Source organism: Cetorhinus maximus, chromosome 16 (genome assembly GCF_964194155.1).
Source record: "Cetorhinus maximus chromosome 16, sCetMax3.hap1.1, whole genome shotgun sequence".
In the NCBI taxonomy this organism is placed as follows: domain Eukaryota; kingdom Metazoa; phylum Chordata; class Chondrichthyes; order Lamniformes; family Cetorhinidae; genus Cetorhinus; species Cetorhinus maximus.
The window spans coordinates 43,551,640-43,568,194 of record NC_135894.1 but is presented as its reverse complement, the minus strand read 5'-3'; the positions used below and the strand labels follow the sequence as shown (position 1 = coordinate 43,568,194).

At 44.4% G+C, this 16,555-nt stretch overlaps 1 protein-coding gene across 1 annotated transcript in view; it reads left to right on the top strand.

The window, feature by feature from the left end:
- The window catches only part of epha6 (eph receptor A6), an 832,733-nt gene that overhangs the window by 812,796 nt on the left and 3,382 nt on the right, over positions 1 to 16,555 (top strand). Inside the window, exons 15-16 of the mRNA XM_078559784.1 lie at positions 2,822 to 3,015; positions 15,698 to 15,847. Of these exons, the coding sequence (XP_078415910.1) occupies positions 2,822 to 3,015; positions 15,698 to 15,847 (344 nt within the window). The remainder of the gene's footprint in view (positions 1 to 2,821; positions 3,016 to 15,697; positions 15,848 to 16,555) is intronic.

Below are 16,555 nucleotides of genomic sequence, written 5' to 3'. Positions count from 1 at the left end.
ATAATACGTCAAAGGAGAAGATGACAAGTTCAAAGTACCCTTTCCATCAAAGGCTTCTCGAGGATGTATCAAAAGAGGTCTGCATAAGTAAGTAATTGCTCAGTAAGGAGACATGGAAGACCTCTTGGGCTAATTTTCACCATTACTACCTGGGCCATAATCTTAATTAGGTGCCAATCATAGTTCAATGCCAGGCCATTCTTGCCTCTGAGTCAGATATCTTGGGTTCAAGCCTCACCCCAGAGACTTGTGCACATAATCTGAATTGACACGTTAGCGCAGTACTATTGGATATGCCCTATCTGCCCTCTCAGGTTGAAGTAAAAGGGTTCATGGCAATATTTGACACAAAGTGGTGGGTGGGGGGATTTTCCCAGTATTCTTGAAAATCAGGCAGGCTCTACAAAGACAGAGATATCTGCTCTGCCAGATTACTACAAGCAGTGAGGATGACAATTACCACCACTGTATATAACTATCCCCTTAAACACAAACACCAAACAAAGAGCAGACATTCTTTGCAACACTAGCCTTCATATTACAGTGTTTTTTTTTCACTGTGCTGCCTCTAGCACATTCCATTGCTCCTAAACACAAACTGGTGCTCCATCTGGGTACTGCCTAAGATCTAGTAATGCCAGTGAACAGGAGAGCCGGATTCAACTGGGTGGCACAAATGCAGTAAAACACCAGCTCAGATTTAATTGGTATTACGGCCTGTTTCTGTGCTGTTGTATTCTGTGATTCATGTCTCCTTCAAAGTGGAAGTAATAGTCCTCAACTCAAACTACAGACAATATTTTTATGACTGGATAGCCATTTCCATTGGAAATCACATGTGAGATCAGGAGAATCCAATTTTATCATTAAATTTCCTGCCAATTCCATGCATGTTCGCCTGAGTTTAATGCACCAATGTTTCTGTCCAAGGAATGTGCCAATTTGTTACCTGGTATTCATATATTGAACCCATAATTAGTCCACATTGGTTGAAACAGCTAGGACTAAGGGTATGTGCAGTAGCCTGTGAGATATTTCATTTACCCATTGGAACACCAAAAAACTTGGCTCTGCATTCCCAGCTGTGAGGTTTGTCCCCCTTAGTGATACAGGATTGGATGTGACAGAGAAAATTCAGTTGTGAAACTACTTTATAGAGACAAAATTAGAACAATAAAATAAGTACAATAAACTCAGGCAGCCATTTACAGTCTAATGTGGGTCTATACATCCCGTATCAGTTCTTGATGGTACTTCTTCTCTTAAAGTCTTGTCTTATTGCTTCTTATCTTCTACTGCCTCTCCACCGCATTGGATATGATCAACCGATCTCTTTTATGCTGGCTCACGTCCCTTAAGGTATCCAGCAGAATTAAAATCTCGGCACACATTTATATATTTCTGTAACAATCAAGTAGCGTTCACGTGAACAGTACTTGCCTGTTGATGAGCGTACTTCTACTCTTCTGTGACAATTCACAATTCCTATTGTTAAACATGGGCCAGCGACCTGTTTGGCCACATTTGTGGTTATCTGATTTCCTCAATTCTGGTGTAAGACATCCTGTTTTTATCTTAAGACTTCCTGTTTGTACACCAAATGCAATGGAGCCACATCTACTGCAGAATTTCAGCTTGCACGAGTAGTTTTGAAGCTTTGACAATGTTTCCCATGATTCCTTGTTGTCTTAACATTAGCTTGTCTTAACATTATCTCATAACCATGTGCAGGAATACATAATTTCTACAAACTAACAAAAACATGATTCCTACACAGCAGTGACCAGTGTGATGGTCGGTGGAGCATTTGTCACTATTGCTTACAAGTAAAATACAAAAAAAAATCCATTGAGATATCCTTATATGCATATTTTGGAAGAGTGCTAAAAAAATTCAGTACTTAAAACAGATGTTATTTAGACATGAGTTTCCACCAAACTGGTTCAAAAGATCACAGAATTTTAAGTGCATGTTACGTGAAGCATAAATCAATTCACCACAATCTTTAATGCTTGTTCAAGAAACATCACACTGGAATCCAGCCTGTCCAAAAACTGGCCATGATCCTAGATCAAAATAATGGGCATGACAATTTTCTGCCATCTGTGCCTCTTTGTGATTGTTTGATGAGGCTTTTCAATTTGAGCTTGTTCTTTTAAAGAACAAAGGCACTCGTGGGCACATTTTAAAAGTTTTTAGGGATTAAAAAAATGTACTTTATTAATAAAGTCACTTGTGTGCACCAATGATAGTGGTAAATGGTTCAATATAGTTCTCAAAGTCATTTTCAGTGATTTAAAATTAGGTTATTCACAGGCAACTAGACATTAGGATTAAAATTGCTTATTTTTTTGTGATAACCCATTTCCAGCTGTATCTGCAGCAGGTACCAATCTAAAATACATCAATGAATATTTTAATGAAAGTGAAAAATAAAATTCTGTTCTATTACGCTGCACAATTGTGCTGGTCTATGAAAAATTGGTGATCATGAAAATTAGTTTGGATGGAAACTTGAATAATAACTTTACTTTGGATAAATTCACTTTGGATATTTCGAGCACAATTTACAGTCATTTGTGCCCAAAGCAGAAATTCTACCCCAATCCTTTCAAGTGTAAAATGAGAATCAGCTCTAAAAATCTCTATCCTATATTTCCCCAACTAACTTTCATAACCAATCTGAAAGTATTAAATATATATGGCTGTGAAAATAACCTGACTATGTTTTTCTCGCATCGTTTGTTAATATTAACTGGAAAAATAAAAGAATTACAACTCTGAAGTAACATTCTCCTTCTTCCATACCTTGATATTTTAGGTCATTTTATCTATAGAAGAAGGTTATCGACTCCCTTCTCCAATGGGCTGCCCAGGCACTCTCCATCAGCTCATGCTCCATTGCTGGCAAAAGGAACGAAATCACAGGCCAAAGTTTTCAGAAATTGTTAGCTTCTTGGACAAGGTGATTCGCAATCCCAGCAGCCTTCAGACCCTAGTGGAAGAAGTGCATGGGTGGGTATACCTGAAGATACATTTTTGTACAAGTCTCAATGTGTCATGTGGGATTGCACTACTTCTGTTTTACAAGTAAAAATAAGTGTGGAATTATGAATTATTTTTGTATCTCAACACGTCACATCATAAATTTTAAATTTGCCTAAAATATTTTTGCAACCATAAAATATAAGAATAGGAACATTGTCCCCAACAGCCATAAATATAAGTATCTCTAAATATTTAATTGCCTGATGATATGGCAAGACTCACCTGTAAAACTATGCTGGCATTTATGATCAGATATATTTTGTCCATGCAGGAGACATTTTCAACAAAGATAAGTTGCTTAGAATTTACATTCTTAACTGAGGTGTTCTGTTTCATAGCATCTCTGCTTGGAGAAAGGTTAACTTTTTGGTTTTGGTGGATGAATCATAAAGGCTTTCTTTATTCTTAGGTACACAAATTTGCTACAAATAGCACATATTGGCCCCTTACATTTTGGATTGTCATTGTGGCTGACTTGGGTGCTGTCTCATGTCATGTTGGAAAAAATCTCTGTTATATCTTCTAATTTAACCCTGGCATTTTTCAGCCTAGAAAGGAGGTCATCTGGCTCATTAGATCTGTGCTGGCACTTTTATAGGCAAATCCCACTACTCCTCTGTCCACCCATTGCCCTGTTATTTACCCTGCATCAAATGTTTAGCCCATTTTCTCTTAAAAGGTGCAATTGTGTCTGCCTCGATTATTCCCTGAGGCAAAGCCTTCCGCGCTTCAACAACCATGAGCCTGGCTCAGGAAACAACTCACCCAGATGGCGTTCCAAACCTCATCCACCTGGGATGATAGAAATGAGTAATATTGATTACTAGGCTGCTGGGAAAGAATTTGGGATTTCCACTGTGGCAATTTCCTCTTCTGAAAGCTTTGCTTTTGATCTGAGGTATAAAAAGCTGCCACAACCTGGTATCTTCACACTGGGCTGAATTCTCCGGTCGGCAAGCGGAGGTGGGACCTGCTCGCTGGTGTGTAAAATGACACACGGCAATGTCGGGCGGGCGTCCCGGTGTCACCGCGCGTCACTTAGATTTCCAGTTTGGCGAGCACACAGCCGAGTTGGCTGCGCACCCACCGACCTGTCAAAGGCCAATTAAGGCTTGTTAAAAACTAATTTAAGCAATTAAATAAGCTGTCCGTCCAACCTAAAGGTTGGCGGGCAGGCAAAGAGTCCAGGCGGCCTTCGCATTTTTCATGAAACCTCATCCACGGGCAAAATTCAATAAAAATTTTAAAAATAATTCTTCGACATGTCCCAGCTCATTGACACTGTCACATGAGGGGACATGTTTTAAAAGTTTTTAATTACTTTATTTCAGTTTTTAGATATCAAACTGACCTCTTCAGGGAGATTTACGAGCTCTTTTGCGCGTATGCCCCGACTCAGGGAATCCACACAGGGAGCGTTCAGCGCTTTTGGGCGAGCGTCATGCTGGGCGGGCCTTAACTGACCCACCCACATAAAATGGCAGCGCGGCCCCGATCGGGGGCACCAGTCAGGTTCATGCCCACCCCCCGCACAACCCCCTGAACAGGGGGGAAATTTTTCCCTACGTGTTTATAAGTCACTGCTTCGCTAACATTCTGGTCAGACAGAACTCTGTGGAGGAGGCAGGGACAGTAGAAAGACAGTTCCGTCTAGAAACACTCAGTGTAATGAATGTGTATTGGAACTTAAGAGTTCCAATGCTTTCGTTATTTTAGTTTCAGAAAGTGTTTTAAAATGTTGATGGAAGTTAAGTACTGTATTGCTTTTTATTTGCTATTCCATTAGGAGCCATGCAAGTCTTCTATTTTCACTTTCTTAACAGCAATCAGTTGCTCTGCAGGCAGACTTTAAGTTGGCCCTGGTAAAGTTGAAACTGTGGCCGGAAATTTCTGCTCCCGTTGGCGGTGGGCATCATGGCAGGTGTGAGCGGGCAATATGGCGAGATCAACAAAAATCAGATTTACATCATGTAACCAGTTTTTGATCGTATGCTGCGCCCGTCAACGGTGGTCTGCATTTCCCACCGTACAACGGGAACTTAATTTTAATGCATTTGCATTTCATCATCGTGCCCTCATGCCGGAGTCATTTCCCCATGTCAGATTTCTCTCCGACGTCGGTGTGACTTCAGAACGGCATGATTTATGACAGCCTTTAAAAGGCGTGCACCCAGCAAGCTGAATTTTGAGGGGAACTCGGAGGTGTGTGCGCACAACCTTACACAGTGCTCGCAAGGATCACTCATAGGACATCAAGGAAGAGGCACCGCGCATTTGTTGGGGGCACAGGCAAGTCGCTTTTTCCTGGCTGCCTTTCAGTGAGGTGCCAGGGCAAGGTCTCCAGTGCGGGTGGAACCAGGGGAAGGGGCAAGGCTGCACAGACTGATGGAAGTACACAAGCACATGCTGACTTTGGAGGGTGGGGTGAGGGAAGCGGCCACACACTTGAAAAAGCTTGTCAAAAGTGAGCATTATTCCGCAGCTGAATCCACTCCAGAACTTTTCACCCCTTGAGCACAGGCTGCAAATGAATGAGTGTTTTAGGGGGCTGCAGAACAATTGGACGACTGGGCAAGTTGTAGAATCCCCTTGCGAAAAGAGGCCATGGCGCAGTCACTGGTGAAGGTGCTCACAGACCCTTGCCACGTCTAGGGAACTGGTCGGTCACATATGCCACCTGCTGCAGGATTTGATGCCACAGGGCCATGGAGGGCATCCACTGCCAGACTGCCAGTGGCCGTGAAAGTGACTGCAGCACTCAAATTTTATCCCAGTGACTCCTTCCAGGGCTCGACAAGTGACCTGTGTAGGATCTCGCAAGCTTCTACACTTGTATCCAGGAGGTCACAGACACCATCTTCACGAAGGCACAGAACTTTGTGCATTTTGACCGGGATCAGGAAAGCCAGGAAGCAAGACCGCTTGGATTTGCGGCAATTTCTGGTTTTCCACTGGTGCAGGGTGCCATTGACTGCATGTGGTACTTAGATCTCCATGGCAACAAGCAGTCAACTTCGTCAACTGCAAGGGCTTCCACTCGCTAAATGTTCAGCTGGTTGGCAACCACCACAAATGCATCCCACATGTCTGTGCACAATTCCCAGGGAGTGTCCATGACTCCTACATCCTTAGCAGGTCTCAGATCCCTGACACCTTCCAGGGTTCACAGAGGCTGCAGGGTTGGCCCCTCGGGGACGAGGGCTACCCACAGAGGACGTGGCCGATGTCGCCTGTTTGGAGGCCTCAGGCTGTAGCAGACAGTATAACGAGACTCATGCTGCAACCCGGACTTTAGTGGAGCAAACGATAGGCATATTGAAAATGAGGTTCCGGTGCCTCGACAGGTCCAGTGGAGCACTACAATACAGTCCCCAGAGGGTGTCAAGCATCATCTTAACTTGCTGCGCGCTACACAACCTGGCGCTGCAAAGTGTGGAGGACCTGGCTGAGGAGGAGATGGAAAAGCTGCACGACTCCTCCGATGAGGAGGAAGACAAAAGGGATGAGGGTGATGAGGTCCTTGAAGGTGAGGATGCTGGCAGTGAGGCCATTGCATTGGTTAGACGAGACAGATGTGCTTGTGAAGCCTTAATAACTGCAGGAATCGAGGAGCTTGATGACGAGATACAGTGAGGACAGTCCTGACATCCTCACCTTGCATCTGTGAATATTTGACTCCTGTGTGGCTAATAGCAGCACACATACCCTCAGTGCTCAGGCTCATGTCATGGAGATGCAGCGGAGGCCCTAATAGCCACTAAATTCCAGGAGGATGGTGATGACATGCAGTGAGGACACTCCATAGATCTTCACATAGCCTCTGTGAATGTCTGACTCCTGTCAGGCTGAGGGCAGCTCGTTTGCGATCAGGGTCATATCATGGAGACACAACCATAAAACTTTGTGCACCTGATCCTTCAGCACCTGTCCCCTTCACAACCACACCATCACCGGACTCAGATGTTGAAGAGATGGGGCACCAGCCCCGCCTCAAAGGTGCTGAGAGCACACAGAGAGAATGACGGAACTCTGTGATGCCTGCCCACGACATTCTGGCAGCAATGATAAGCACCACTGAGGTGCAGGCATCATAATGTGTTCAGTGAGTGTAAAGTCAGGCCATCACTTTGCTCTGAAGGTTACACGCTGCACAGGGAAGAGGCCCTGGACTGGGACACCTGCCTTTATCTTGTGCAGGATCCAAGGTTTCACATCTGAGTGACACAAACACAGCCCATCATAACAAGGAGCCATAGATAGGGAGATATTTTTCGGAGTTTATTTATTTAGTGAATATTTTGTAAAGTGATTAACACCCGTGCCCACGCGGTACAACTGCCATCAACAGGTCCAGGCAGCAGGCGAATGAGGGGGTCATCCGACCCGACTGTCTGCCCCTCTTCCGCAGCTATGTTCACTGCCGGGTGTCCCAGGAGAGGGAGCATGTGGTGGTCTGCCACCACCGTCGAGGCCTTCCATGCTCGGTGGGCACTGCCGGGACTCAGGTGCTTTATAGACCCCTTTAATCACATTTTGACTTGATGAAGTTTCCTTTGTGATTTGTTTTTCTTTTGCGGTATCCCTTTAAGGGGCTGCCTTTTACTTTGGTCCTGATTTTGTTAATTTAGTTTATTTGTTTGTAACAAAAAGAGTTACATCTTCTTAACCTTCCTGACCCTGTCACTACATCTTGGTGCTCCCCCAGAAATCCACAGCGGAGGTGGAGGCAGCCTGCTGACTGCGACGCCCTGTTGTCTGTGTTGACCTTGGTGGACTTCCTCTAGAGGGCCAAGACATGGAGGGCCCTGGCTTGCTTTGGGTATCCTGCTGTGGGCCAGGTGCATCCTCCTCAGCCTGTGGAGCTGGAGGTGATGGGGTCACAGGAAGAGAGGATTTGGATTGGCTGGATATTGCCGGAGTCACCTGGGCGGATGGTCCTGGAGTGTCGAGCTGCTGGTCCTCCTCCCTTTGGATGCCCAATGGCCCGTGGCTGACTCCTTGAGGAGAAGGGGAAGCTGGAGTGAGATTGAGCTGCCCACATTGATCTCACGTTGACACTGTTGAAGGCCAACTATGGCATCAGCGATGGAGTTCAGCCCGCACAGCAGTGCACAACCAATGTCCTGGACCAAGGTCTCCATGACAGCTGCCATCCTACCAATATTGACCTTGGTGCATCGGCATGCGGGCGCTATAACTTCAGACTGAAGGTGGATGGACTCTGCCATCGTCCCTTGCAATCTGAGGATGCACCAGACATCCCTTCCTGATGTTCCCATGATTGTCTTTGCAGCTCCAGCAACTGATTGAGGACCGAGTCCAGAGGCTCATCATCTGACTTAGACTCAGCAGATTCCTTGCCTCCAGCAGTCCTCTGAATGTCAGCAACCAAAGATGTCCCTGCCTCTGCCTGCCTGCTGTGAAATAGATTGCATGCCCTTCCAACCTAACCCCCTCCCCTCAGTACACCTTCCTCTCCCAGTCAAACCTAGACCTTCCTCTCCCACACCCACCCCGGTACACCTTCCTCTCCCACTCACAGCTGGACCTTCCTCTCCACCCCCTCAACGACCACCCGTAGTAGACCATGGCCAAGGCACTGATGTCCCAAAGCAGACCCTAAACGGTAACCTTCCACTTTCCGTGAGCTGCTTCATGTTAGAGCTATGTCCATATAAATCAACCCGGCACGCAGTGCACGTGTTCCTCCAGGGCCCGGTAGCTGTGGGGATCCAGCATCTTCTGCTCCTCGGATGTCCGCGATGTGAGCAAGGCCCTGACGGCAAGTCCCGAATTCTGCACGTCACACTTGTCAAGACGTGTTCTGCATCAGCGCGTTTTCCCACTGATGTGGACAGTACATTTAACGTGGGGGAATGATTCCGGAGAACAGGGCTTATAATGATATGCAGATGTATGATAATGAAGTTACCAATGTGCAGCAGCGGGAAACGCAGCCCACCGTTGACAGGCAGAGCAGACGATTGCAAACTGGTTTCTCAACGGCATGAAATCCATTTTTGGCCTTCCCACCAGATTGTCCGGTCATGCCCTCCGACGCCCAACGCCAACGGGCACGGAATTTCCGCCCCTAATCTCTTCTCTCTTGTTGTGTCATCTTATTTTCTAATGCATAACTGTGAAATGTCTCGGTATTTATTTTACATCAAGAGCTCTACAGAGGGATCTTTATTAATATTTAAATGAAGTACATACCTTAACTTCTCTATCGTTGCTAAGAAATATTCTGTTTCCTACTAAATGGGGCTTAAATTACACCCCATTGTACTCCATTTTCCTTAGGAGCCCTGGAATTTAGAAGGTTAAGAGTTGATTTGATCAAAGTTTTCAAGATATTAAGTGGAACAGATAGAGTGGATAGAGAGAAACTACTTCTGCTGGATGGGGAGTGTCGGAATGGGGCACTGTCAAAATATTAGAGCCAGACCTTGCAAGAGTGAAATTAGGAAGCACTTCTTCATGCAAAGGATGGTGGAAGTTTGGAATTGTCCACCATAAACTAACAAATGCTCTAGCCTCAACTGCAATTTTAAATCTGAGATTGCTAGACTTTTGCTTGCCATGGGTATTAAGCGTTAGGTCACATTATCAGCCATAATCTCAGAGAATGGCAGAGCAGGCTCAAGGTGCTGAATGATTGAGTCCAGTTCCTGAGTTCCTATGTTTTTATTTGTTGATGTAATGAAGTTGTGTTTCAGTTCAGTTTGTTTTTTGCCCAAATTTTATTAATCTGGTTCAATGTATAAAAATTTGTCCATTTCATAGAGAACTCAAGCATAGAATAATAGAGCTGCAACATTTTACCAACTCCAAACATTAAATAAATGCAAACAGAAATAGCATTGAGGCATTTTGCTTATATGAAACTAACAAAAGTTGTTTAGTTTGATTCTGATGAATTAGTATGGGTAATTCTTCCACTTGTAAGTCAGTATTTGTAGATTTATCAGTGCTGCTAGGTACAGCATCATTTCTTTCAAATGCGTATTCCAACCCAGGGTGAGATAAGTTATGTATGAAGCAAATTAAATCCGTACAGTTAAGATTTTTGTCGCAAAATTTAAGACAGAATGTTGTGTCGATTTTTTCCTTTGCTCTCTCGTCTTTCTGTTTTATTCCCTGAAAGATTTGTTGGCATGCAGAGCTCTTCAATTGGAAACAAGAGTAATTCCTCTTCGCTGCTTGTCAGTGCTGTTGTGTAATTGTTGGATGGTGGTCTAGCTGTCAGTTTTTCATCCCTCAGATGGTGCGCCCAGCAACAACAGAGCTGCATGTGGCAACCAGACATGTGCTAATGAAGCTCATTCTTAACAGTGTCAGCCTAAGTTTGTTCAAAAGGAAGCTTTGAGATTTGACCCTATTTGGGTGGCAGATATTCCAACACCTCTGATTTTAATGTGTTTATTCCTTGTAAGCAGAACCTCTGCAAAGAGCTTGTGATGAAAGCCACAAAGCTGAGAGTATCTTTGCAAAGTTCTGTCTGATATTCCCAGCCGTAAACCCGATAACCATGTTGTATCATCATCCACCAAATAGTTCCCTTCATTTTCTTTTCTGGAAATAAGAACTAAGAAAAACTAAAAATAGAATTAATAGAGAAATAAGAAATAATGGGAAACAATTAGTTAGGAGAATTAAAGGGTCCAAATATCTTTATATTTACTTAAAATTGTGGTTTAAGTGTACATTTATAACCTTGATGCCAAAGTAGTTAAGCGTTTCCCCATGGTTTAATGGATCAGTTCATTCCCAGTTGCGAGAAGCTAGAAACTGTGGATAAGCAGGGAAGTTTAGGAGTCCATGTACAGAAATCACTAAAAGCTAGTGAACAGGTAGAAACGAATAAATTGAAAGGTTAATGCAATGTTAGGCTTTATCTCAAGAGGATTGGAATACAAAGGGCTGGAAGTTATGTTGCAGCTGTGCAGAGCTCTGGTTATACCTCATCAGGAGTACTGCAGTCAGTTTCTGCATGGGCATCACAACTCAGAAAGAATATATAGGCCTTGGGGAGGCACAGATTCAGCAGAATGATAACAGAATGACAGGGCTAAAAGAGCTAAATCCTGAGTGGGGTTGCATGACTAGGTTTGTATTCTCTTGAATATAGAACATTAAGCAGCATTCTAATTGAAGTGTTTAAGATAATTAAAGGATTTGATAGGGTGGCTAGAGAGAAAGTATTACCTCTAGCAGGAGAGTTCAGAATAAGGGACATAACATTAAATAAGAGCTAGGGCATTCAGGAGGATATTAGAAAGCACTTCTTCACTCAAAGATAGTGATAATCTGGAAAGGTCTCTCCCAAAAAGCTGTTGAGGGAGGTCAATTGAAAATTTCAACACTCAGATTGATAGATTTTTGTTAGACAAGGGTATTAGGGATTACGGAACCAAGACAGGTAGATTCAGTTAAGATGGAGGACAGCATTGATGTAGACTGCAAGTAATTGATTGGCAGAACAGGCTTGAGGCCTACTCTTGTCCTTTGCTTCTAAATTAGATATTGAGCATATTGACATGAGAAGATTAAAGTCGTGTAGTGGTGATGTTATTAGGCTTAAAATCCCTGGGCTAAGAGAACCAGTGATTCAAATTCCGCCATGGTAGTTAAAGGATTTAAATTTAGATTTACAAAAATCTAGAAATGAAATCTAACATCATTAAAATTGTTGGCTGTTATAAAAACCCCACTCGTCTCACCTATTTCTGACCCCAGCCCCACACCAGTGTATTTGATTCTGAACTGCCCTCTGAATGGCCTAAGCAAGCTACTCAGTTCTAGAAAGCTAGTCTGAACCAGGGCATTAGAACAAGAAATAACATCAATGCTCTGCACAGGGAAAGAGCAAAAGTCACTATTCAGTAACCCATGCTGGAAAATGCATTGTTATATCCCAGTATATTGTGAACTTCAGGCCTCGATTTTCCCTGCCCGCCGGTGTCGGGCGTATTCGATGGCCTGGGTTGACAATATGGCAAGAAGGCCAAAAATCGGTTTCATGATGCCATGAAACCCGTTTGTGATCGTCCTCCGTCTGCCGATGGCGGGCCGTGTACTCCACCATTGGACTTTGGGAACCTCATTGTTATACATCAGCATATCATTTTGACCCAGCTACAGTGAAGGAACAGTGATATATTTTCAAGTCAGGATGGTGAGTGACTTGGAGGGGAACTTCCAGGTGTTGGTGTCCCATGTGTCTGCTGTTCTTGTCCTTCTAGATGGTAGTGGTTGTGGGTTTGAAAGGTGCTGTCTAAGGAGCCCTGGTGAGTTGCTGCAGTGCATCTTGTAGATGGTACACGCTGCTGCCACTGTGCATCCGTGGTGGAGGGAGTGAATGTTTGTGGATGGGGTGGCAATCAAACGAGCTGCTTTGTCCTGGATGGTGTCAAACTTTTTGAGTGTTGTGGGAGCTGCACTCATCCAGGCAAGTGGGGAGTATTCCATCACACTCCTGACTTGTGCCTAGTAGATGGTGGACAGGCTTTGGGGAGTCAGGAGGTGAGTTACCTGTCGCAGGATTCCTAGCCTCTGACCTGCTCTTGTAGTCACAGTATTTATATGGCTATCTTTGGGGTACCCCTCCAAATCCAAAGATGCACTTAGGAATCCTTCCAGGAACTTCACAGGTAAGGGTTTGCACAGCAATTGCCCAGAAGCGCAAACTTCCTTTGGATAATTACGCTACCCTGAGAACTATCCAAAAATGCAGTTTGAATTGCAAACATCAGATGGTTCCACCAGGGTTACACCAATAGTTACTCAGAAAAAGCTAGAAGAATTAAAACCTCTTCTAACTTCTGGGTAACTATTGTAAAGGCCCAGACTGATTCCCCGCCATGGGGCTCCCTTCACAGCCCCATCCCCCCAGGGGACACCCACCCCGACTAACCAACCCCACCAACGGTATTCCCAACCCCCATAGGATTCCCCCCACCCGCACGGGACTCCTCACCCAACACTCCTCCCCCGCTGACCCGACACTTAGCCCACACCCCAATCCCACCCCCCCACCCCCTCATGTCCAACCGACACCCCCCCAAAATTCCAACATCCCAGGCCCCCAAATATCCAACCCCCAGGCCCCCCCACCCCTCAAGTGTCCAGCCTGCTCCACCTGCCACCGATGTCCGACTACCCCCCCTCCCACAGCGCTCCCGATGTCCAACTCCCCCAGACCCCCTGATGTCCGACCCTCCCACAGCCTCCTCAATGTCTGACCCCCCCCATTCCCACCCAACCTCTGAACACCCCCCACCACCTCAAATCCTTTTCACTTACCTTCCCCCTGGCCTGTCAATTTCAATGGGACCTTTAAACTTAATCTGCTTTGGGGCAGCTCGTGCCGTTAAAAAGGGGCGTGTTCTCCTTCAATTCGATGGTGCTGGACTTCGAGGCTGGACTTTGGAGACAGCTGCGCTGCCTGGATCTCGCCCGGCCTGAGTTGGAAGGTCAGGCAAGACAGGCATGGAAAAAATTTGGCATGGGTAAATGGGCATGGAGTGGCAATCCGACGCTGTTTGCAACTCCGAGAAATTTACGGCCTAATATTTTTGATCAGGATCCCGATGTCAGAGTTAAATAATGGCCAAGGCCCCACACTGACCAACCACCCGGAGTGGTTTTCCCTAGATTGGAAGTCTTTCTAAGTCACACCTGGTGAGTGAACCATGGATTGAAGGCGGGAAGAGTCCAAAAGGTGGAATTGGTGTTGCCCCCTTTACAGTTCATTATGAAATGCTGTAGCCTGAGTTAACGCAATCTTTGATAAAGTGAGTAAAAACAGTACAATGACTAGAAAAGGCAAGTGACCATTAAATAATGTGGTTGTCAGGTTGTTTCTTCTGACAACTGGCAGGCTGTCAAGTGAAAGGTTTCTCCATAGCTTTCCTTCTTTCTTTAAAGAACAGCTTAGCCATCTGTTCGGCTCTTTGAGAGCTTTGGCAGATGTCTGAGCTATTAGCTGTCATCAAAGGCAGTAATAGATTCTGTACTACCAGGTTTGTTTACACAGCTGTGCTGGGGAATGCGAATTTGATGGCTAGGCTGCCTTCCAAACCATTAATGGATTCTGTACTGCAGAGTTTGTTCACGCTACTGCACTATGGACTTTGATAGCTTTGCTGCCTTTCAAATTACTAATTGACTCTGCAGCGTAGGAATTGTTTACACAGTTGTCCTGGGGAGACAGAATTTGTTTATTTTGACAGATTTGTGAACTCCTAAGATAATCTTTTTTTCAAATGCCTAGTCAAGGGTTATTTGCTTATTTTAACAGATTTATAAGCTTTCCAAAGATATCAAAATGTTATTATGGGACTAATGAGTTTTGTTTATAAAGTGGATACTGGGTGATTTGTTTAAGTGGGGTGGGGAGGGTGAGGGTGAATGGTTGAGGGAGAGAGGAGTGGTGAGAGGGTTAAGGGTGGTAAGGCAGCTAAAATGAGTGAGGGAGGTTAAGAGGGGCAGGGAGTGATGATGAGGTGGGCTTTACACTGACCTGCACAACTGGGCCTATGTACCTGCAAACAGAGATGGGCCTTTTAACCTGGCTTCTTCAGCAGCAGCCCCCTCCGTTTCTGCCTGGGGCCTACTGCCACTACCTGATTCCAGGCCATCCCAGCCTCAGCCACTTAAAAGGCCCACATAACAGCACTTCTGGGATGGAGATGGGATTGCAACATTAGAAAAATTCCCAATTCCCGATTTGCCCCTCCATGTTGAAAATCTGGCCTCCCATGTCTACTCCATCAAAGCCTTTTATAATTTTAATGGCTTAATATATGTTCACTCCTCAGCCTTCTCTTTTCAAGGGAAAAGAATCCCAGACAGTTCATCCTTTCTTGATGGGTATAACCTCACATTACTGGCATTATCAATGTAAATCTGTTTTTGTGATGTTGACTGGGGGATAACTATTGACCAGGACACTGGGGATAACTCCTCCACCTATCTTTATGATAGTGCCATGGGACCTTTCCATCTCCCCGAGCAGGCAGATGGGGCCTCAGTTTAATACCTCATCTGAGGCACAGCACCTCCAGCAATGCAGCACTCCCTTTATACTGCATTGGAGTTTCAGCCTTGATTTTCGTGCTCAAGTCCTAGAATGGGATTCAAACCCAGAACCTTCTAACTTAGAGGCCAGGGTGCTACCAACAGAGTCACAATTGGTTCATTTTTATGCTTTTTATGTGCTTTGTACAGGGGAAATAATTTCTTGGATATCTCTTCATGCTGTGGATTACTTACCTATGCATGAGTGAGCCCTATTCCCTGTCACAACTTCTTTTTTAATGTTTCAGGCTGCTGTTTTCCTCTGTATTCATTCCAAATATTTCTCAATAAGCATTCAAGTCTTGGTAACTGACTGATTGCTGGTCTAAGCAAATGAGAATAATCTGGCCAACCTTTTGTGTTCAGGTGATTAACTGTAGCTATAAAACACACATATCATAAAGTGTTCACATGTGCTTTGTTGCTGCTGTTCTGGATTAAACTGAATTTAATTTTCCTCTGATATAACAATGAAACCTTTTGGTCAGGATTCAAATAATGTAAGAGAAGGAGTACATTTTTATTCTGTATACAATGAATGCAGATAATTTTTGGGTTTTTTATGCAGATTACCAGAATCGCCTGGTGAACTCCCAGAATTCTCTTTGTTTGTCTCAGTAAATGATTGGCTGGACTCAATCAAAATGGAACAGTACAAGAACAATTTCATGGCTGCAGGTCTCACAACTCTGGACTCCGTCACAAGGATGAGTATTGAGTAAGTGGAATATGATATCATTAAAGTTTATTGTGAGTGATCAAAGCTCATTTCTCTGAGCCTGGTAGCATTTGCATTTGTTGGTATGTGATCTTACACTAAGGCATGCATGTGGTTTGCACCACTAAATAGTAGGAACTGCAAACCTGGCTAAATTGAGCCAGGACCACTATTCCTGAGGCATGCCTGCATTCAACAGTGCTGATACTGCCCAATAATGTGAGGTCAGCTTATTTCAATAATCAATCATTTTCAATAATCTAGCAGTGCTGTAGGCATATAATGCATGGTGTGTTGAGGTCGTCAAGGGGCTCAGTTGGAAATATCTGAAATATACGAAAAGCCACTGGTTTCCTGTACAATGCCACAATAATATTTTTTGCATTAGTCAGCTACTGGGGTCTTAAGTTCCCCTGGCCTGATTTGATTATAGGAGGATTTTAAAAAAGCACTAGCAGCAAGTAAGGGTAGCCCAAGGAAGTGCCAGCCTGGAGTACTTTTACTCTCTCAATGCCTCCCTTTTCTAAACAAGCACTTTGCATCTAGAGCACCACTCAAGAATGCCAGTCAAATTGTGAGGAGACTCCTAATTTAAAATGAATTGTAGAAACTTAATCATTCTTAACCTGTTTTGTGTGCATGTTTCCAATATTCTTCCCTAGTTTGCCATGGGAGTATTGGTTAGCTACATATTGTGCAAGCATGAAG